Here is a 15,221-nt window from a genome sequence, read left to right on the forward strand (position 1 = left end):
AAACTAGAATGTAAGACGTTTTCTGTTATTTCACACTTTTTTTAAGTACATAATTCCACATGTGTTCATTCATAGTTTTGATGCCTTCAGTAAGAATCTACAATGTAAATGGGCATGAAAATTAAGGAAACGCATTGAATGAGAAGGTGTGTCCAAACTTTTGGCCTGTACTGTACTCCTGGACTTCACTAGGTGATCCTATTTCTCTAGTGTGTACAAGATAATCCGTCGTCAGTATTGTGGAATAATTATAATGTTTAGGTACAATTTCAAAGTAAAAGGCACCCCTTTTGTCTTTTTATATTTTTATTTTATCCTTGTGAACGTTGTGTCTTCATGGTGTTTTGGGTAATGTATTTGACCTCTCTGGTCTTTATAGGAACAATGTGTCGTTAAAACCTTCCTAAGCTTGAATTCACTTGCTAAGCCAAGTGGGCTTAACTTCTTTTCTGATGGTGTTTTGGAGGGCAGAGGACAGACCCCGTTTTTGTTGTCAAATTGCATATTCTCTCTTAATGCAATACAGGACACTAGCCTGTTGTTTAGGTCAAGTAGATATAAGCATTGTGTTCAGCAATTCATGTTGTTTGTATTGACACTGCTTTTGTTTTGGCTGAAGTTTGTATTTGTAATGCCTGTAGGTTAGTTTCCTGCTGAGAGATTAGGTAATGGCTCTAATTGAACCATACATTTGGAGGTTGCAAGTCCCTCAGTCTAGAAGGTTCCCTATTCAGCACGGCTAAAGTAAATTTCCTTTCGTTTAAAATTGAGTCCAGGAATCTAACTTTTCATATAAGATGTTGACATTTTTATATAAAAATGTTACTGGTAGTGACATCAAATTTGCTGAATGGAATTACATTTGAATCACTATGTTGCTAACTCTGAGTTTGAAATGGCGAGTTATCAGTTTGACAAAGCAGAATCCTTTATATTCTGTGAGGAGCTGAAGCATTACATTATACTACATTCTGGCCGGTCTCGGACAATGAAGAATCCTCTAGAATTCATGAAATTGCCTCAATTTCACCCCTTTTCTACTACTGATTACTATCATATATGTGGTAAGTGTCTTTCTGTTCTTTAGCACATCTGATCTCTACCTAACGGTGCCTCATCTTTCTTGGGTCACTATTCTTAGACCACAATAATCCTGCAGCGCTTTATATTCACTGCTTGGTCACTCTCTACAACATTACTACTCTGCACTACGTCACCAAATATTTTGCATTAAGGAACCTTAAAGAATGATCACACACAGATTTGGAAGGAATGTTAGCTGTGTTGTAGACTGAGGTTCTTATTACATTTAGCATTTTTTACCGAAAAACACACGTGGTGGATCAAACATAGCATCTGCCTTGTGTTATGGAAGAGCAGACACACACCCCCTTCTGTCAAACTGACCGGATTAACAGTCAGTTTTCAGATTAGTCTGGTCAGGAGGTGTGTTTGCTTTTGTGTGTGTGTGTGTGTGTGTGTGTCTGTATGTCTGTGTGTGTCTTATATGAGCGTGTGTGCATGTGCTCAAGGCTTAAACCCTTAACCCAAGTTCTAAAGTAGCTTAGTGGGCTGTGCTCCTTAGTCAAGCCTGTAGTTGACTAGCAGGAGTTTGTTTTGCTGTTCTAAAGACGTTGTGTCTGGAAAACACAAGCATCAGGGCGCTATGTATACCTGGATGGATGCTTACTTTAAGAGAGATCCTCTTCAACTGGAGAAAAGCTCAAGGGAAATGAGAATGTTGCTAGCTGTATCTTTACTTTAGTGCTCATCTGAATGGTGCAGCGACATCTGAGTCTCTGACTTGGAAACATTCAACCTTCCTGAAACTGCGTACACGTCAGGCCCTCCTCATTGACTGCATCTGTATGGGACACCCCAAGTTTGCATTGTGACTGCAGCAGGACGGCCGGGAGGTGGTTGGCAGGGAAGGGGGCCCGGACTGCCCTTGGTGGACGTCCAGGGACCCCTCCAAGTAGAAGGGTAAGCTCAGTATTGTACAGTATGAAGCTAGTTGGCATGGTAAGCGGAAGGGACAGTAGCAAAAGTTATTGTGTTGCTGTAACTCATTCTGATGAATGGAGTTGCGCTGACAAAGCTTAAGTATTTACATATTAATTTACGCTTGAACAATCAAGTGACATTTTTGGTTTACCTCTCCAGCTTTTATCATGTGACCTGGATATAGAGTGAACTTAACTCTTTTGCCAGAACAATCTGGATTCTTGATTGAATGGTTCTCAGAAGGTTTTCCTAGAATTTGCTTCTTAGTGCTTCACAGACATGAAAAGGGAATTGTCACATGACTGTGCAGTAGCAAGATATCTAGCTCCTAAAATATGTATTTTATTTACAATAATCAAATTTTTAAGAGATCTGAGCTATCAATCCTGATGAAGCTTGAAAGATTTTCTGGTATCACTTCAGTTTCTTCATATTTTACAACAGGCCGTAGGGATATGACAAATAGACAGTTTAACATTTTAAACTGATAGTTTTATAGTTTTCCATTAAAACACATAATGGAGAACTCTATTTTATAGTTTTCCATAAATCCACCTGAATTAACTTGTTGTTTTCATCCAATCAAAACGACATCAAATCACAGTAGACTAAATTAATGTCTCCTTGTGGCACTTAAGCCAGATAGGTTAAATCTTGTCAGTTAATATGAAATTAGAACAAACATTTTAACAAGCCCCAATTATCATAAAAAAGTGTGTAGAAGTCCTCTGGCCAAGTTAACTAACATATTGCTTGTCATTCATCATATATTACAAAGCAGTCTAGAGAAAATTGCAATAGGTAGTGAACGCTTGTCAAATTGAGAATACAATTTCTGAGTATTCAATTGTATACCCTTTTACTCGACTGATATTATTAGCTAGCTAAAAGGCAAGCCTACCTGTACTGATGTTCTTCTCATTTAATATCAGCTTTGTAAAACATGTGTACTAACTGCACTCTGATTTTAATTTATGAAGAAGATTTTCTTTCATGCACTATTTACTTGGTGTTGGGAATTAGTGGAAGGAAGAGCTGGCAAATTTTATCAAATAGTTTTTGAACTACTTTGGCACTTCAGCCACTGCTTCGAGACAGAGCTCAAAGGTATACAATAGTGAATATAAAAATATTTGGAAGGAGATGTGTGTTTAGTGGGTTTGTTTGCTCCCATGGACCTCCTTCAAGATTAGATGGTAAAGTTTGTTTGAGTAAACACTAAGCTAAGGGAGGGCAAACGTTTTGGCACAGGGGCCTCATCAGGATTTTGAAATTACATGGAGGGCCACATTTGTTTTGTAATTTGTTAATCATAAATGATTTGCTGCCTGAAAAGGGCAATAATTAAAACATTTATTCAGTATGTCCATTATAATTTCTAAACTCTTGAAGATGAATTCTTGAAGCAACCCCTCATAAAGGGCTTCATCATGCTCTGCTTAATGAGTTCAGACGCAAATGCATTTCATGATCAATTAATTCAAAATCTCCTACTGCCACACGTTTGATCTTTGTCTTTGGAGGCTGGTTGGATAATTGAAATCTGTAGTTGACTCACTTCAGGTCTGTTTGAGTTGAAAAATAACTACTTGTAGCTGGTAACGAAGCGAGCTGGTAGAATTCTGAGTTAAGTGTTTGTCTGGTGAAATGTTCTATGTATCGGGTAAACAGAACTAGAAAATTCTGAATTGTACTCTGGATAACTGTCAACAAAGCTCAACTTTAGACAGATATGGCAATGTACTATTTTATTAATCGTGTTTGTGTTACAGTACACAATGTCATAGTGACTAAATGCATTTTAAATACGTTGTTTTTTAGGATCTATTGCTTTAAAAATGAGATGGTATGTTATTGAATGGACATGCATGAAATAGAACAATACTACAAAATTCTTACTTGAACTTGGTAAAGCAATATTGGTGATTAATGGATCAGCAGTGTCACTGAAAAACGTCCTCCTAGAGGCAAATTATGTTTCAGGTGATTGTTTCTTGTAGAGCTGTGTGAGTACCGGACATGAGAATGGACATGCTCTCAGGTGACACAGGCCATGCTACTAAAGCGGTGCCAACTCGCAGTCACTAACCTCAAGAAAACATGGATGGAATTAATCTCTGTTACCCCGGTGATTCTAATCACATGTACAGCTCCAGAATAAATTGAGAGACAGCTGCACCTTTTTATTTCCTTTCCGAAAAGAAAAGTGAAGAACAGAAGGGTTAAAATGGAGACCACTACTAATTGAACACTTCTGTTCCTCACTCAAAACTTTCCTTCTCAACTTTTTTGGAAAGGAAAGAAAAAGGTGCATTGGTCTCCCTATTTTCTCCAGAGCTGTAAATCACAAACAGTGTATATAAAAAGTCTACGCACAATGTGATGTAAAAGAATGAGACAAATAACTTTTTCCACCTTTAATGTGACCTATTGTATAACGTGAACAATTGAAAAATATACTGAAATCTTTGAGGCGGAAAAATAAAAAACTCACAATAACCTGGTTGCATAAGTGGGCCCACCCTTAAACTAATACTTTGTTGAAGCACCTTTTGATTTTTTTACAGCACTCTTTTTGGGTAGGAGTCTATTAGCATGGCACATCTTGACATGGCAATATTTGCCCACTCTCCTTTGCAAAAGAGCTCCAAATCTGTCAGATTGCGAGGACATATCTGTGCACAGCCCCCTTCAGATCACCCCACAGATGGGTGATGTGCAATGTTGTTTTTGAGCCAAACATACCTTTTGGAATTATGGCCAAAATATCTGACCGTAATAAATCTTCCCACGTGCTTTTGGGGGACTTTTTACAAACTTCAGCTGGGCTTGGAAAAGGCTTCTGTCTTGCCACCCTACCCCATAGCCCATTCATATGAACAATACGGGAGAATGTTGTCACATGTAGCACACAGCCAGTCCTTGCCAGAAATTATTGTAGTTCCTTTAATGTTGCTATAGGCCTCTTGGAAGCCTCCCTGACCGGTTTTCTTCCTGTCTTTTCATCAATTTTGGAAGGATGTCCAGTTCTTGGTAATGTCTCTGTGTCATATTTCCTCCACTTGATGATGACTGTGTTCCATGGTATATCTAATGCTTTGGAACCTCTTTTGTCCCCTTCTCCTGACTTATATCTTTCAACAATGAGATCCCTCTGATGCTTTGGAAGCTCTCTGCGAACCATGGCTTTTGCTCTGAGATGCAACTAAGAAAATGTCAGGAAAATCCTACTAGAACAGCTGAACTTTATTTGTGATTAATCTATTTAACATGAGTTTAAATGTGATTGGTTAATTCTGAACACAGCCACATCCCCAGTTATAAGAAGGTGTGCACACCTATGCAACCAGGTTATTGTAAGGTTTTATTTTTCATTTTTCAATTGAATTGTTCACATTATGGGTCACATTAAAAGTGGAAAAAGTTCTGATGTGATTTATCTTTGTGTCATTCTTTTACATCACAAACCCTGCCATTTTAACAGGGATGTGTAGACTTTATATCCACTGTACATCACATAACATATCACATACATCTATTCTGAGACCATTGTGAACTCATAACATGATCCTATTGGTTGTTGTTGGTCTGATTCACCGTGTCCACAGTGCATTCCACAGCCATGTTCCTGCCATTATCAATAACCAGCCAGCTCTGTGTGAAATCTACCCTAATGATTTTAGCCTCTTTTATTTTGTCTCTCTCACGCATCCCTTTCTGTTTGCCACTGTCACTCATTTTTCTTGAATTATTTCCTTTTTGTCCCTGGTTCCTCTTCCACTGCCTGGCCGTACCTCATGCTGGTGTATAGATCTATCAGGTTCAGAAGGTAGGCTACTTGCATCCTTGCTTTTCCCTGTTTAATCTTTTTTTCTATTTTCATTATAGTCTTGTCAGGCCTACTGTTAAGTATTTTCTGGTTGATTTAGACATTGCATAGTTAGTTTAATTACAGAAATGTATATGGTAATATAATGTCACCACACTTTAGAGTGTAGACATTAGCTGCATGCATGTCGATAGATAAGTATGATGAGCTGTGAGTTTCTTCCCTTCCATCCTTCCTCTCCCGGTCTTTCCTCAGAAATATTATGGCTTGGACAACAAATCAGAGAACAAAGTAGACAGCGAATGGGGCCGCATCGAAAAATGGATGGTACAGTCGCCACCTAGTTAAGGGAGTCAATAACAGAAATTAATGTTTGACAAGCCAGTACTAAAACTTGTGTAATAATATTTTGTTTTGATTAATGCATGGAGGACCTTCAATATTGCTAGTTCTGAGAATTCAGTACAGTTGGAAATACCAGAGAGGATTTATGATGTTAATGAATTCAATACAGTTGGAAATACCAGAGAGGATTTGTTATGATGTTAATGAATTCAATACAGTTGGTAATACCAGAGAGGATCTGTTGTGATGTTAATGCTGGCAGATCTGTCAGCTAAGGTTCATACCTGAGAATACATTTTAAAGGCTCTTCCACCTAAAATTGTCATTTTCTTTCCTCTTGGTGTGGGCGCTTAAGACCTTGAGAGCTTACAAATTGTAAAATAAATTTTGGCTGCAAAGCTAATGATGTTTCACTTGAGTTGATGTGCATGTTGAATGGGTTTTGATCTGTATGCATTTTTGTTTACACACTGCATGGGTTTGAGTTTTCCAGTTGACTGCCCAGTGACGATGTTATTCGTGCACATTGTGCGTGTGCCTTCTACTTGATTGGTCAAGTGACAGGATAAGTATTTAGCCGCAGTGATGTGCTGAACTTCAGGCATGGGTTGGTTATGGAATGGGTGCAGTACTCGTGTTAACTTAACCAAAAGTTAGCAGGCAGTTACCCTTCACTTTCCGTTGTCTTCAATTTAATAGCTTCAGTGACTTTAATGGGAGAACTGTAGCAGCCTCGGTAAAAATACCACATTTTGAATAATAAAATGTGTGTGTTGTGAGTTTTTGCATGTTAGTGTGCTCTTGTCTGTTTTGAATTAGTGTGCTTTTGAGGTGCTTGCCGAAACCACTATGTGCCATGCCTAGATTACCTCCCCGCCATCATTTAAGTCTTCATCTCTACCCGTTTGTCCTCTTTTCATTTCTCCAGGAGGACAGTGAAAGGTACTCTCGGCCCTCACAGAGACATACCTCGGTGTGTATTCATCTCACCATTTCTCTTCACATCCTCCTCCATCTGAAAAAAAGCACTTTCGATTATTTGAACTGAACCTTGGGAATTCACTATGTAGTCACTGTTGACATGCTTGATTTACTTGAAGAAAATGTGGTGTTCATACCGAATCAGTCAGTACACTCGGATTGTGTTCCAATATGTTGATCATGTATCATCCAAATTTGTTGATACATACATGGCATGTCATGCAGTCATGCCCTCTGACTGCACTGCCATGATCTGGGACCTGGAAGACAAGAGAAAGTAGTCAAATATCACAGTCAAGAAATTTACAAACCGAGCAGTGACAATTTCTGCAGTTTTTCAGTGAAACTGTTAACCACCAGTGTTGGTCAGTTCTGTTTCAATTCAACAATTAAAATGTTTAAAAATTTGGTGTTGTCTTTCTTGAATTGACTTATGCACCCCATGTAACCGGTTTCCCAACAACAGAAAATCCAAGAGCAACCACTTATTATTCCGTTTTTGTTTCCCACACAGATCTCAGACGATGACGAGCGGATGTCAGTGGGCAGCCGAGGCAGTGTGAGGGTCAGTACCACTCAAACCCTGACATCTTTGTTTTGAAATCAATCGCCGAAAGTCCATACAAGGACACTGGTAAAGTCTTCAGGTCAAAGTTGCCCATAACTACAGTACAGATCGAGGATTTTCCTGTCCCGTATCCGAATTATGACCATGAGGCAGTGCTTTATTTGTTTACAAGAAGGTGCCGGAAGAAAGAGCATGACAGAGGGCTGACCTGGGAGGTACCTGGAAACATGAGGACAACTTTGTTGCATTTGGGAAGTGGCATTGAGTACAGTCAAAAAGCCATAATATATTTGGCCCCTAAATTTCTACTAACATGCATCAGAGATACGTGTCTTATTTGCTTGTAAGAAAGGGGTTACAAGCACAACTGTCACTTAAACCCTTGGTGACTGTTATCTTTTGTCTTTGGGCAGTCGGATCTTGATGCAATAGGGGCCTACGGAGGAGGGGTAAGATTTAAACTGCTATTAGATGAACCTGGACTGATCATCTAACCCTGCTGCATGTCAAAATGGCACCTAAGTATTATTACCATACTTAGGTGCCAGTTGGTATAAATTGCAATTCCAAAAGTAGTTGATACTGTAGTTTTTATTGCAATTCAGTATTCCAAACATATTGCTCACCATAGTCTTGCCATATTCGTCCTTTTCGTTAATATGCAACGTCACATCACTCACCCTCTGAGTTGACTACACAGGTCCCTATCCTCACAATGAACATCTTTTCAGGAAGCACCTATAAGTATCTCCTTGATGGTTTTCTATATTTTGAACCTCTCAAGAAACAATTAAACAAAATTTAATTGATTTTCAGCATATAGTGCTGCTTGAAAGTTTGGGAACCCTTCATGGATGGTCATTATTTTAGTAAAAGATATTAACATAAGTTAAATCCTTATCTTGACAGCAATAAGTAATAAATATATTTCAGAATAAAGGACACAAACAAAAACATATATATTATAATTGTTCATTTAACAAAAGCTGTTTATTTAACAACTCAGATTTCATGTGTTCAAAAATATATGAACCCCTAGGGATTTTTGCCTAGTCGTCCTCACAGAACTTTTTTCAGTGAGGTTTGAGGGGTGTCTGGCATGTACTGCCCGCTTCAGGTCCTACCACAGCATCTGAACTGGATTAAGGTCAGGACTTTGACTTGGTCAATCCAAAACACACATTTTATTTATCCTCCCCCATGCTTTGGTAGATTTGCTTGAATGCTTTGGGTTGTTTTGTTGGAAGACCAATTTTCAGCCCAGATTTAGCTCCTTCGCTGATTTCCTAATGTCCTAAGAATCTTCTGGTATACCTCAAAATTCATGGTTCCCTTAATGAGGTGCAGTCTACTAGGTCCAGAGGAAGAAAAGCAGCCCCAGACCTTGACATTCCCACCATCATGTTTGACTGTTGGGGAGGTTTATTTGGTGGTAGGCTGTGTTGGGTTTTTGCCAAACATAGTGGATTTTGACCAAAAATATCTATTTTGGACTCATCTGTCCAGAGAATGGATTTACAGAAACCTTCAGGTTTGTCCAGGTGGTCTCTGTCAAAGTTAAGCATGGCACTTAGTTTTTTTTGACAGCAGATACTTCTTCCTAGCAAACCTCCGATGAATACCATTTTGATTCAGTGTTTTTTTTTCCAAATGTGATTTACCTGTATGGGTAACACCAAACTGACCAGGTATCTTGCATCTGTTTGTCAGAGTCCTGTCTAAACTCTTTGATTGGTTCATTTGGTACCCAATTATTTACCCACCTGATTCTACTTACCTTTACTTACTTGATTAAACCAATGCAACTTGCAGTAATTCCTTCTTAAGATAGAAAAGACAGGTTATTATTTAATAAATAAACTAAAAATGTATACAACTGTGCAAGGGGTTCACATACTTTCAAGCCGCAATGTATATGTAAAAATAGTAAGTTAAACTAATCAACAGCGGTTGATCATTTACGTAGGTGTGGTCTGGCACATAAAAACATAGAAATCAGTTGTGACCAAGGATATTTGTAGTTTTACATAATTTGGAAAACATTTTGCAATCACTGTCAAGACTTAACAAATATTTGTATTGACCATACACAGCTTGTATATCATTTGGCACACATGCTCAGGGACATTAGACTGACAAACCCATGTGATATCTTTGACATCCCTGGTCTGTTAGGGATTAATGTTGAGTGAATTATCCATCTTGTCATAGAATTCTGGCATTTACACAAGGACAGTGATTGGCCAAGGGGGGCAGTGAATCATTTCTAGAGAAAACAGTGTTTAGTAGTGCCTTGTTTTCAGACTTCTCAGTTTGATTAACAGTTGACGTTATGGTTACTAATCATGTGTTTGATTTGGATAGCTAGGCACTGCAGTGTTGTGTTCAATGCAATTTGCATGGAGGGATAATTGTAGTGTGTGTTGTTCAGACATAATGGTCTGCAGTCAGTGGAAAAAGTTGGCACGACTTTGTGATCACACAGTCTAATGAATGTTTGTTTTGTGAAGTTAAGTGTTATGTTCGTTTACCAAGTGTACCACTAATGACTGCTCCTCAAAGCCATGCTTCTATCGCTTAGCAGCCCTAAACAAGCACTGATCTAAGAGGTTTATTGTATCAAACCATAATGATCTTCTTTGGTTACATTATGTCATTGTTCTGGGTATGGTTAATTACTTCAGTGGACTACAGTGTTTGTCCAATGTGAGGCAGGCAGTCGACAGTTATGGAGCTGGCTTGCTAGCCTGAGCTGCCAAATATCTGTTCCAACACAAACTGAATCACGCCTCCTGTTAGGCAACCTGTTGCCCTTATAGTGCACTACTGTTTACCAGGCCCCATTGGATCACCCACTTGGATCTGGTTAAAAGTACTGCACTATAACAGAATAGGCTGCCATTTGGGTTTTTTATTACTGTTTTCAGAATGTTTTCTGACACAATTTAATATGTAATCATGGACAATATTGTAATGTGTGTTTGAGGTTTATAGGCCTACATGATGTTGACATCTTAAAGGAGGCATGTTGTTAAAATCAAAAATGGGATTATATTGCTAGGCCTGGTTTGCATACATTTTTGGTTGTCTTGACTGTTGCTTGTCTGACCAAAACCAGGAAGTATTATCAATCTGCTGTTAGGCCATGGGAATCAGTGAGGCGATAGCAAGGTCTTTTCCTCTCACCCTGCCTTGTGAATGTGTTGTAATCTGTAATGTAACTAGTAAGAGCGTGTGACATGGGAGTGGCTAACCGCACAACATATTCTCGAGTGAGTTTAGTTCAATTGCACATTTGATGTATTGCAGATGATTTGTACTGAAATCATGAACAGACTTTGGGGTATGTTTTGGTGGGTGTGGTATTTCAAAAGGGAAGCTTCCATGCTGACGGCTTTCTCAGAACCCCAACGCAACCCCTCACTGTTTGAGTTCAACACAATTTCGTAAAATTGGAAGCTCCACAATTTTTTTTTTGGGGGGGGGGGGGGGGGGGGGTGAGGGTGGTATTAAACTCAGCCCTGCATCCATGGTGACACACCTTTACCCGACTCTCCTCAATCCATATCTCCCAGGGCTCATCCTCCCATTCACGGGAGAAGTTGAAGAAGTCCAAGAAGAAGAAGAAACATAAAGACAAATTGAATGATCGAGATGTACGTATGAAGTCATAGTGACCTTCATTAATAGCCCCAATAGTGAAATGACCCCGCTCATTCGTGTGTTTTCTGTCCCTTACAGAGCAATGGCTTTGACGATGGGTACAGTGGTATATCCACTCGGGTTAGTAGCAGTGTGTCTAACCTGTATTACCTGAATAGTTTCCATAAGAGTAAAGGTGTTTACACTTGGCTTGGTGGGAGTTAAACACAAAGTTTGCTCTGTCTGACTGGTTGTTAAGAAACGTGTGTCTTTGGTGGTTGTTTCTTCAAAGGGAATTCCTGAATAATGTTATTTTTTCTTGAGCGCCATATTGAACTATTTCAGGATACTTGCAGGTTATTGATTGTCTCTGGTTTCTTTATGTTTTGCCGTAGTCAGGGGACTTATGGTTAACGTTTTGTAGAGAGGTGGCCTTTTACATGGCGTTGTGAAGAAGTGTCCTACAATGTTTGCGGCTTCATCTGTCTCTCTCCTTTCCACCCACTGTCAGAGTTCCAGACTCAGTGATGAGAGCGCTAGCAGGGTCTCTCGTTCCTCAAGACTTGACCTGCAGCCGGTGGGTTTTGTGTGACTGACTGTGTGCATTAACCGTTTGATAATACCAACTGATATTTGTATAATACTCGCTCCTTTCTCTTCCCTCTTTCTCTGCATGACTTGTCTACTAACTGTCAAGTGACATCTGAAAGTATGACACCTCCAACTCAGTGTTATTTTTAATCTATCTGGATGTCTGTTGATCCTCTATAGTAAGGTATCAGCGTTTGGACTAGCAGCTTTAGTGTGTTTGGCTCAATATGTGTCATGGTTTTATTCATCACTATTGAAGATAATCTTAACAAACTGTGAAGGAAATTATGACTGCAACAGTACTCGTGATGGTTGGATACCCCTTGAATTCACCACTTCAATTGCATTATCTTGCATGGTAGCATGTCCCCCACCACACTTCTAGTGTTATTGTGTGGATTTCTTCTAAATGGTCTTGAGTCGTCTTGTCAACAAAGCAATTTCAATTATGTTTCCTTGGGCAGTTCTTCCTCTCGCTGCGTTGCTCATTTCTTTTGATCCCTCCACACTTTTCCTCCTCTCCCATATTTTAGGCTTCCTATGCTTCCTCTGACCTTTATGGCAACAATGGTCTATCCTCCACTAAACAACGGCTTTCTAAGTACAATGGCTACGAGGTCTGTACGCGCGCGCACACACACACACACACACACACACACACACACACACACACACACACACGTTGAGTCCAATATCAGGACTTCCACTTGGCTTTGTGTATTCCCGCATTGGTTCATGCTCTCTTGTCAACTTGTTTGTTGTGCCGATGAGGAGTTGGCAAAGCGGCCCCTAACACATTTGGGACCAGGGTAAATGACGTGGTTTTGTTGCTTACTCCAGCACTGATGGCAGTGTACAGTAAATACTTGTTGTGACATACTCCCTCCTCATTGTACCTGCTCTCCATTTAGTCCTCTGGGATACTCAGCCAGATCTCCTACCAGCGCTGTCACAGGGTTCGTCATGTCATCCATTAGTTTGACCTCTGAACGCCACCCATTCTTATAATGACATGTCACCTGTAACATGCTTGGCTCACCAATGTGCCTGCGACACCTGAACACGCACTGCTTTCATTATGAGGTCTTTATGAGGTCTTTATCTTAATAAGCTGTTTTCCGTATCGTGCCAGGTCACCAGTGGGCTGTAGGAGCCACTCTTGATTACTAAGATGTTCTAATGGTACTTAAATTAACGACACCTTCACTTCTAGCTGTTTTGAATTTTACTGGAAAGGTTACTGTGCACTTGAGATGTGGCTATGATTATGTGGCCAAGAGCACTGTTGTGAGGATCGGAATGTTGTTTATAAGTGTGTGTGTGTGTGTGCGTGACGACCAATCTCACTCCTGCAGGGCTCTCTATACGAGGACAGTCTGTACAGTGCTTCTCGACGGGTCACCAGCTCTCGTGTAAGATTCCCAAATGCATTGTGGGATTGTTTGTGTGGCAGTAAACCCATATGTTGTAAATACATTTTTTGTTTTTTTCCAATATCTAATATTGTATATTCCTTCTGCATCTATGTGTTATAACTTCCAGAGTGTGTTGCTTTGATCGAAGTACGCCTAGTTTGTGGTGTTAAACTCAGTGAAAAATACTTTAGCGCTACTAATCGGTTGGTTGGTTGGTGCTTTTAGCATGGTGGATCATTTCAGTGAATATCAGTAATGTAACACACTCGATCAGTAAAGGCAAACACTCTCTGCTTTGTCTCTTGGTATGCTGGTGATTGTGTGTATTGCAGGCATGTTGTGTGTGTGTGTGGGTGTGTGTCCGTTCTTGATTTATTGATAATGATTGTGTGTGCGCCCACCCCAGCCTTCGGAGTACAGTAGTTATCGCGGCACCGGTTCCAGGGTGTCCTCCAGGGCCAGTTCAGCCCGTGCCAGCCCAGTGGTGAGATCCCCTTCTCAGACACACTGTCTCATCATGTGGCATGACCATTTAACAAGCATTTAATCACAAACAGACTTCTCTTTTCTGTGAACTAGTCATAACTCCTCAAGATTTCATACTTTTTTTATTGACATTTGATGCATGGTCACATCAAAGCGTAAATCTTTACGAATATTCTCCTAAAATGTTGATCCGCTCCAATGTCTTCCATCTATGTTTGATGGTGACGTTTACACTTGGCTCCTGGTTCAGTCTACTGTCTATAAGTAGTTCTGAGTTTCTAAGGCAATAGTACTCATATGTCAGAATAATCACCTTCATCTCAAAGGTCATTGGTTAGTTTATTAGCAATGATTGGCAAAGTATAACACTTTGATTCCATATCTGGCTATTAAAAATCGCCAATTGCCCTGTGTTTTGGGGATTTTTGTGTTTTGGTAAACACAACAGGAATGAAAGTAATTATGAATATTATTTTAGTCAAGTTTCAGGATATTATTACAGAGCAAATATTGTCTCATACCCAGATAAGGTTTGTGCTATAACTTATATTTTCGTTAAGAGGTTACCACTGGTTCTGTTTGTCTATTGGGGCCTGGTTTTATTAACTAGTGGCAAGAATGTAAGGACTACACAATTCTGGGTCAACTTACTATTTTAGCTGTCTAGTATTTCTTTAAACTTCATGGCTGTGGCAACTTCCTCTCAGAGTCTGTTTCAAATCGGTTCTCCATTTACCAGTGATTATCTTAAATGTGTTTTGTTTGGAGAAGTGATGTACGTTAGTATTAGGGCTGTCAGGAGGGCCTGTTCTTGTATATCTGTGAGAGGAAGTTAGACATCTCTGAGTATACCTTGTCCCATTGTGCCCCCTGGTGGGCAAAAAGGATGACAACTGCAGCTCGGCGACCAGCTTCCTGCGCACCGCGACCACTGGCCTGCCCAGAGACATGGATCATGTGACCATCCCCGACTTATCTGACGTGAGTGGGGTGGCACAGCCAGCCCAGAATCATGCCAGGGCTTGGCAGCGTGCTCGCAACTCACCTAGAGAGGCTGGCTGCTTCTGTGTGGATCAAGTAAAGGGTTGATCTAAAGACACTAACTGCTGTCTCGCTTTGCTGTGTGAACTCGTATACAGGTTTCTGTCAACTCTTACCAGGTCATTGTCATGCCTGGCAGACGAGAGAGGAGGAATTAACCTTAGATAGTACTTTTAGGACTCATGACCGATGTCATCAACACAGCCACCAAAAAGTTAATGCTTTTCTCTAGTATGCTGTATGTAGATGGTTTGTTGAAAATGGAACATAAGGATGTCATAAAATGGAAAAATAACCCATTGTCTGTCTTGACCAGAGC

At 39.9% G+C, this 15,221-nt stretch overlaps 1 protein-coding gene across 17 annotated transcripts in view; it reads left to right on the forward strand.

Moving 5' to 3' along the window:
* lrrfip1a (leucine rich repeat (in FLII) interacting protein 1a) overlaps positions 1–15,221 on the forward strand; it is a 55,833-nt gene that overhangs the window by 25,130 nt on the left and 15,482 nt on the right. For 5 of the 17 annotated variants that reach the window (XM_010879670.5, XM_020054763.3, XM_020054766.3 and 2 more), the window contains exons 3-15: positions 5,816–5,833; positions 6,089–6,160; positions 7,107–7,151; positions 7,674–7,724; positions 8,141–8,176; positions 11,303–11,383; positions 11,469–11,510; positions 11,881–11,946; positions 12,494–12,577; positions 12,872–12,916; positions 13,316–13,372; positions 13,782–13,859; positions 14,747–14,842. The exons of 1 other annotated variant lie outside the window; for it this stretch is intronic. In XM_010879670.5, coding sequence (XP_010877972.1) covers positions 5,816–5,833; positions 6,089–6,160; positions 7,107–7,151; positions 7,674–7,724; positions 8,141–8,176; positions 11,303–11,383; positions 11,469–11,510; positions 11,881–11,946; positions 12,494–12,577; positions 12,872–12,916; positions 13,316–13,372; positions 13,782–13,859; positions 14,747–14,842 — 771 coding nt within the window. The remainder of the gene's footprint in view (positions 1–5,815; positions 5,834–6,088; positions 6,161–7,106; positions 7,152–7,673; positions 7,725–8,140; positions 8,177–11,302; positions 11,384–11,468; positions 11,511–11,880; positions 11,947–12,493; positions 12,578–12,871; positions 12,917–13,315; positions 13,373–13,781; positions 13,860–14,746; positions 14,843–15,221) is intronic. 11 more of the 17 variants (XM_020054767.3, XM_020054778.3, XM_020054768.3 and 8 more) reach the window with 10 other exon arrangements.

Source organism: Esox lucius, chromosome 16 (assembly GCF_011004845.1).
Source record: "Esox lucius isolate fEsoLuc1 chromosome 16, fEsoLuc1.pri, whole genome shotgun sequence".
In the NCBI taxonomy this organism is placed as follows: Eukaryota; Metazoa; Chordata; class Actinopteri; order Esociformes; family Esocidae; genus Esox; species Esox lucius.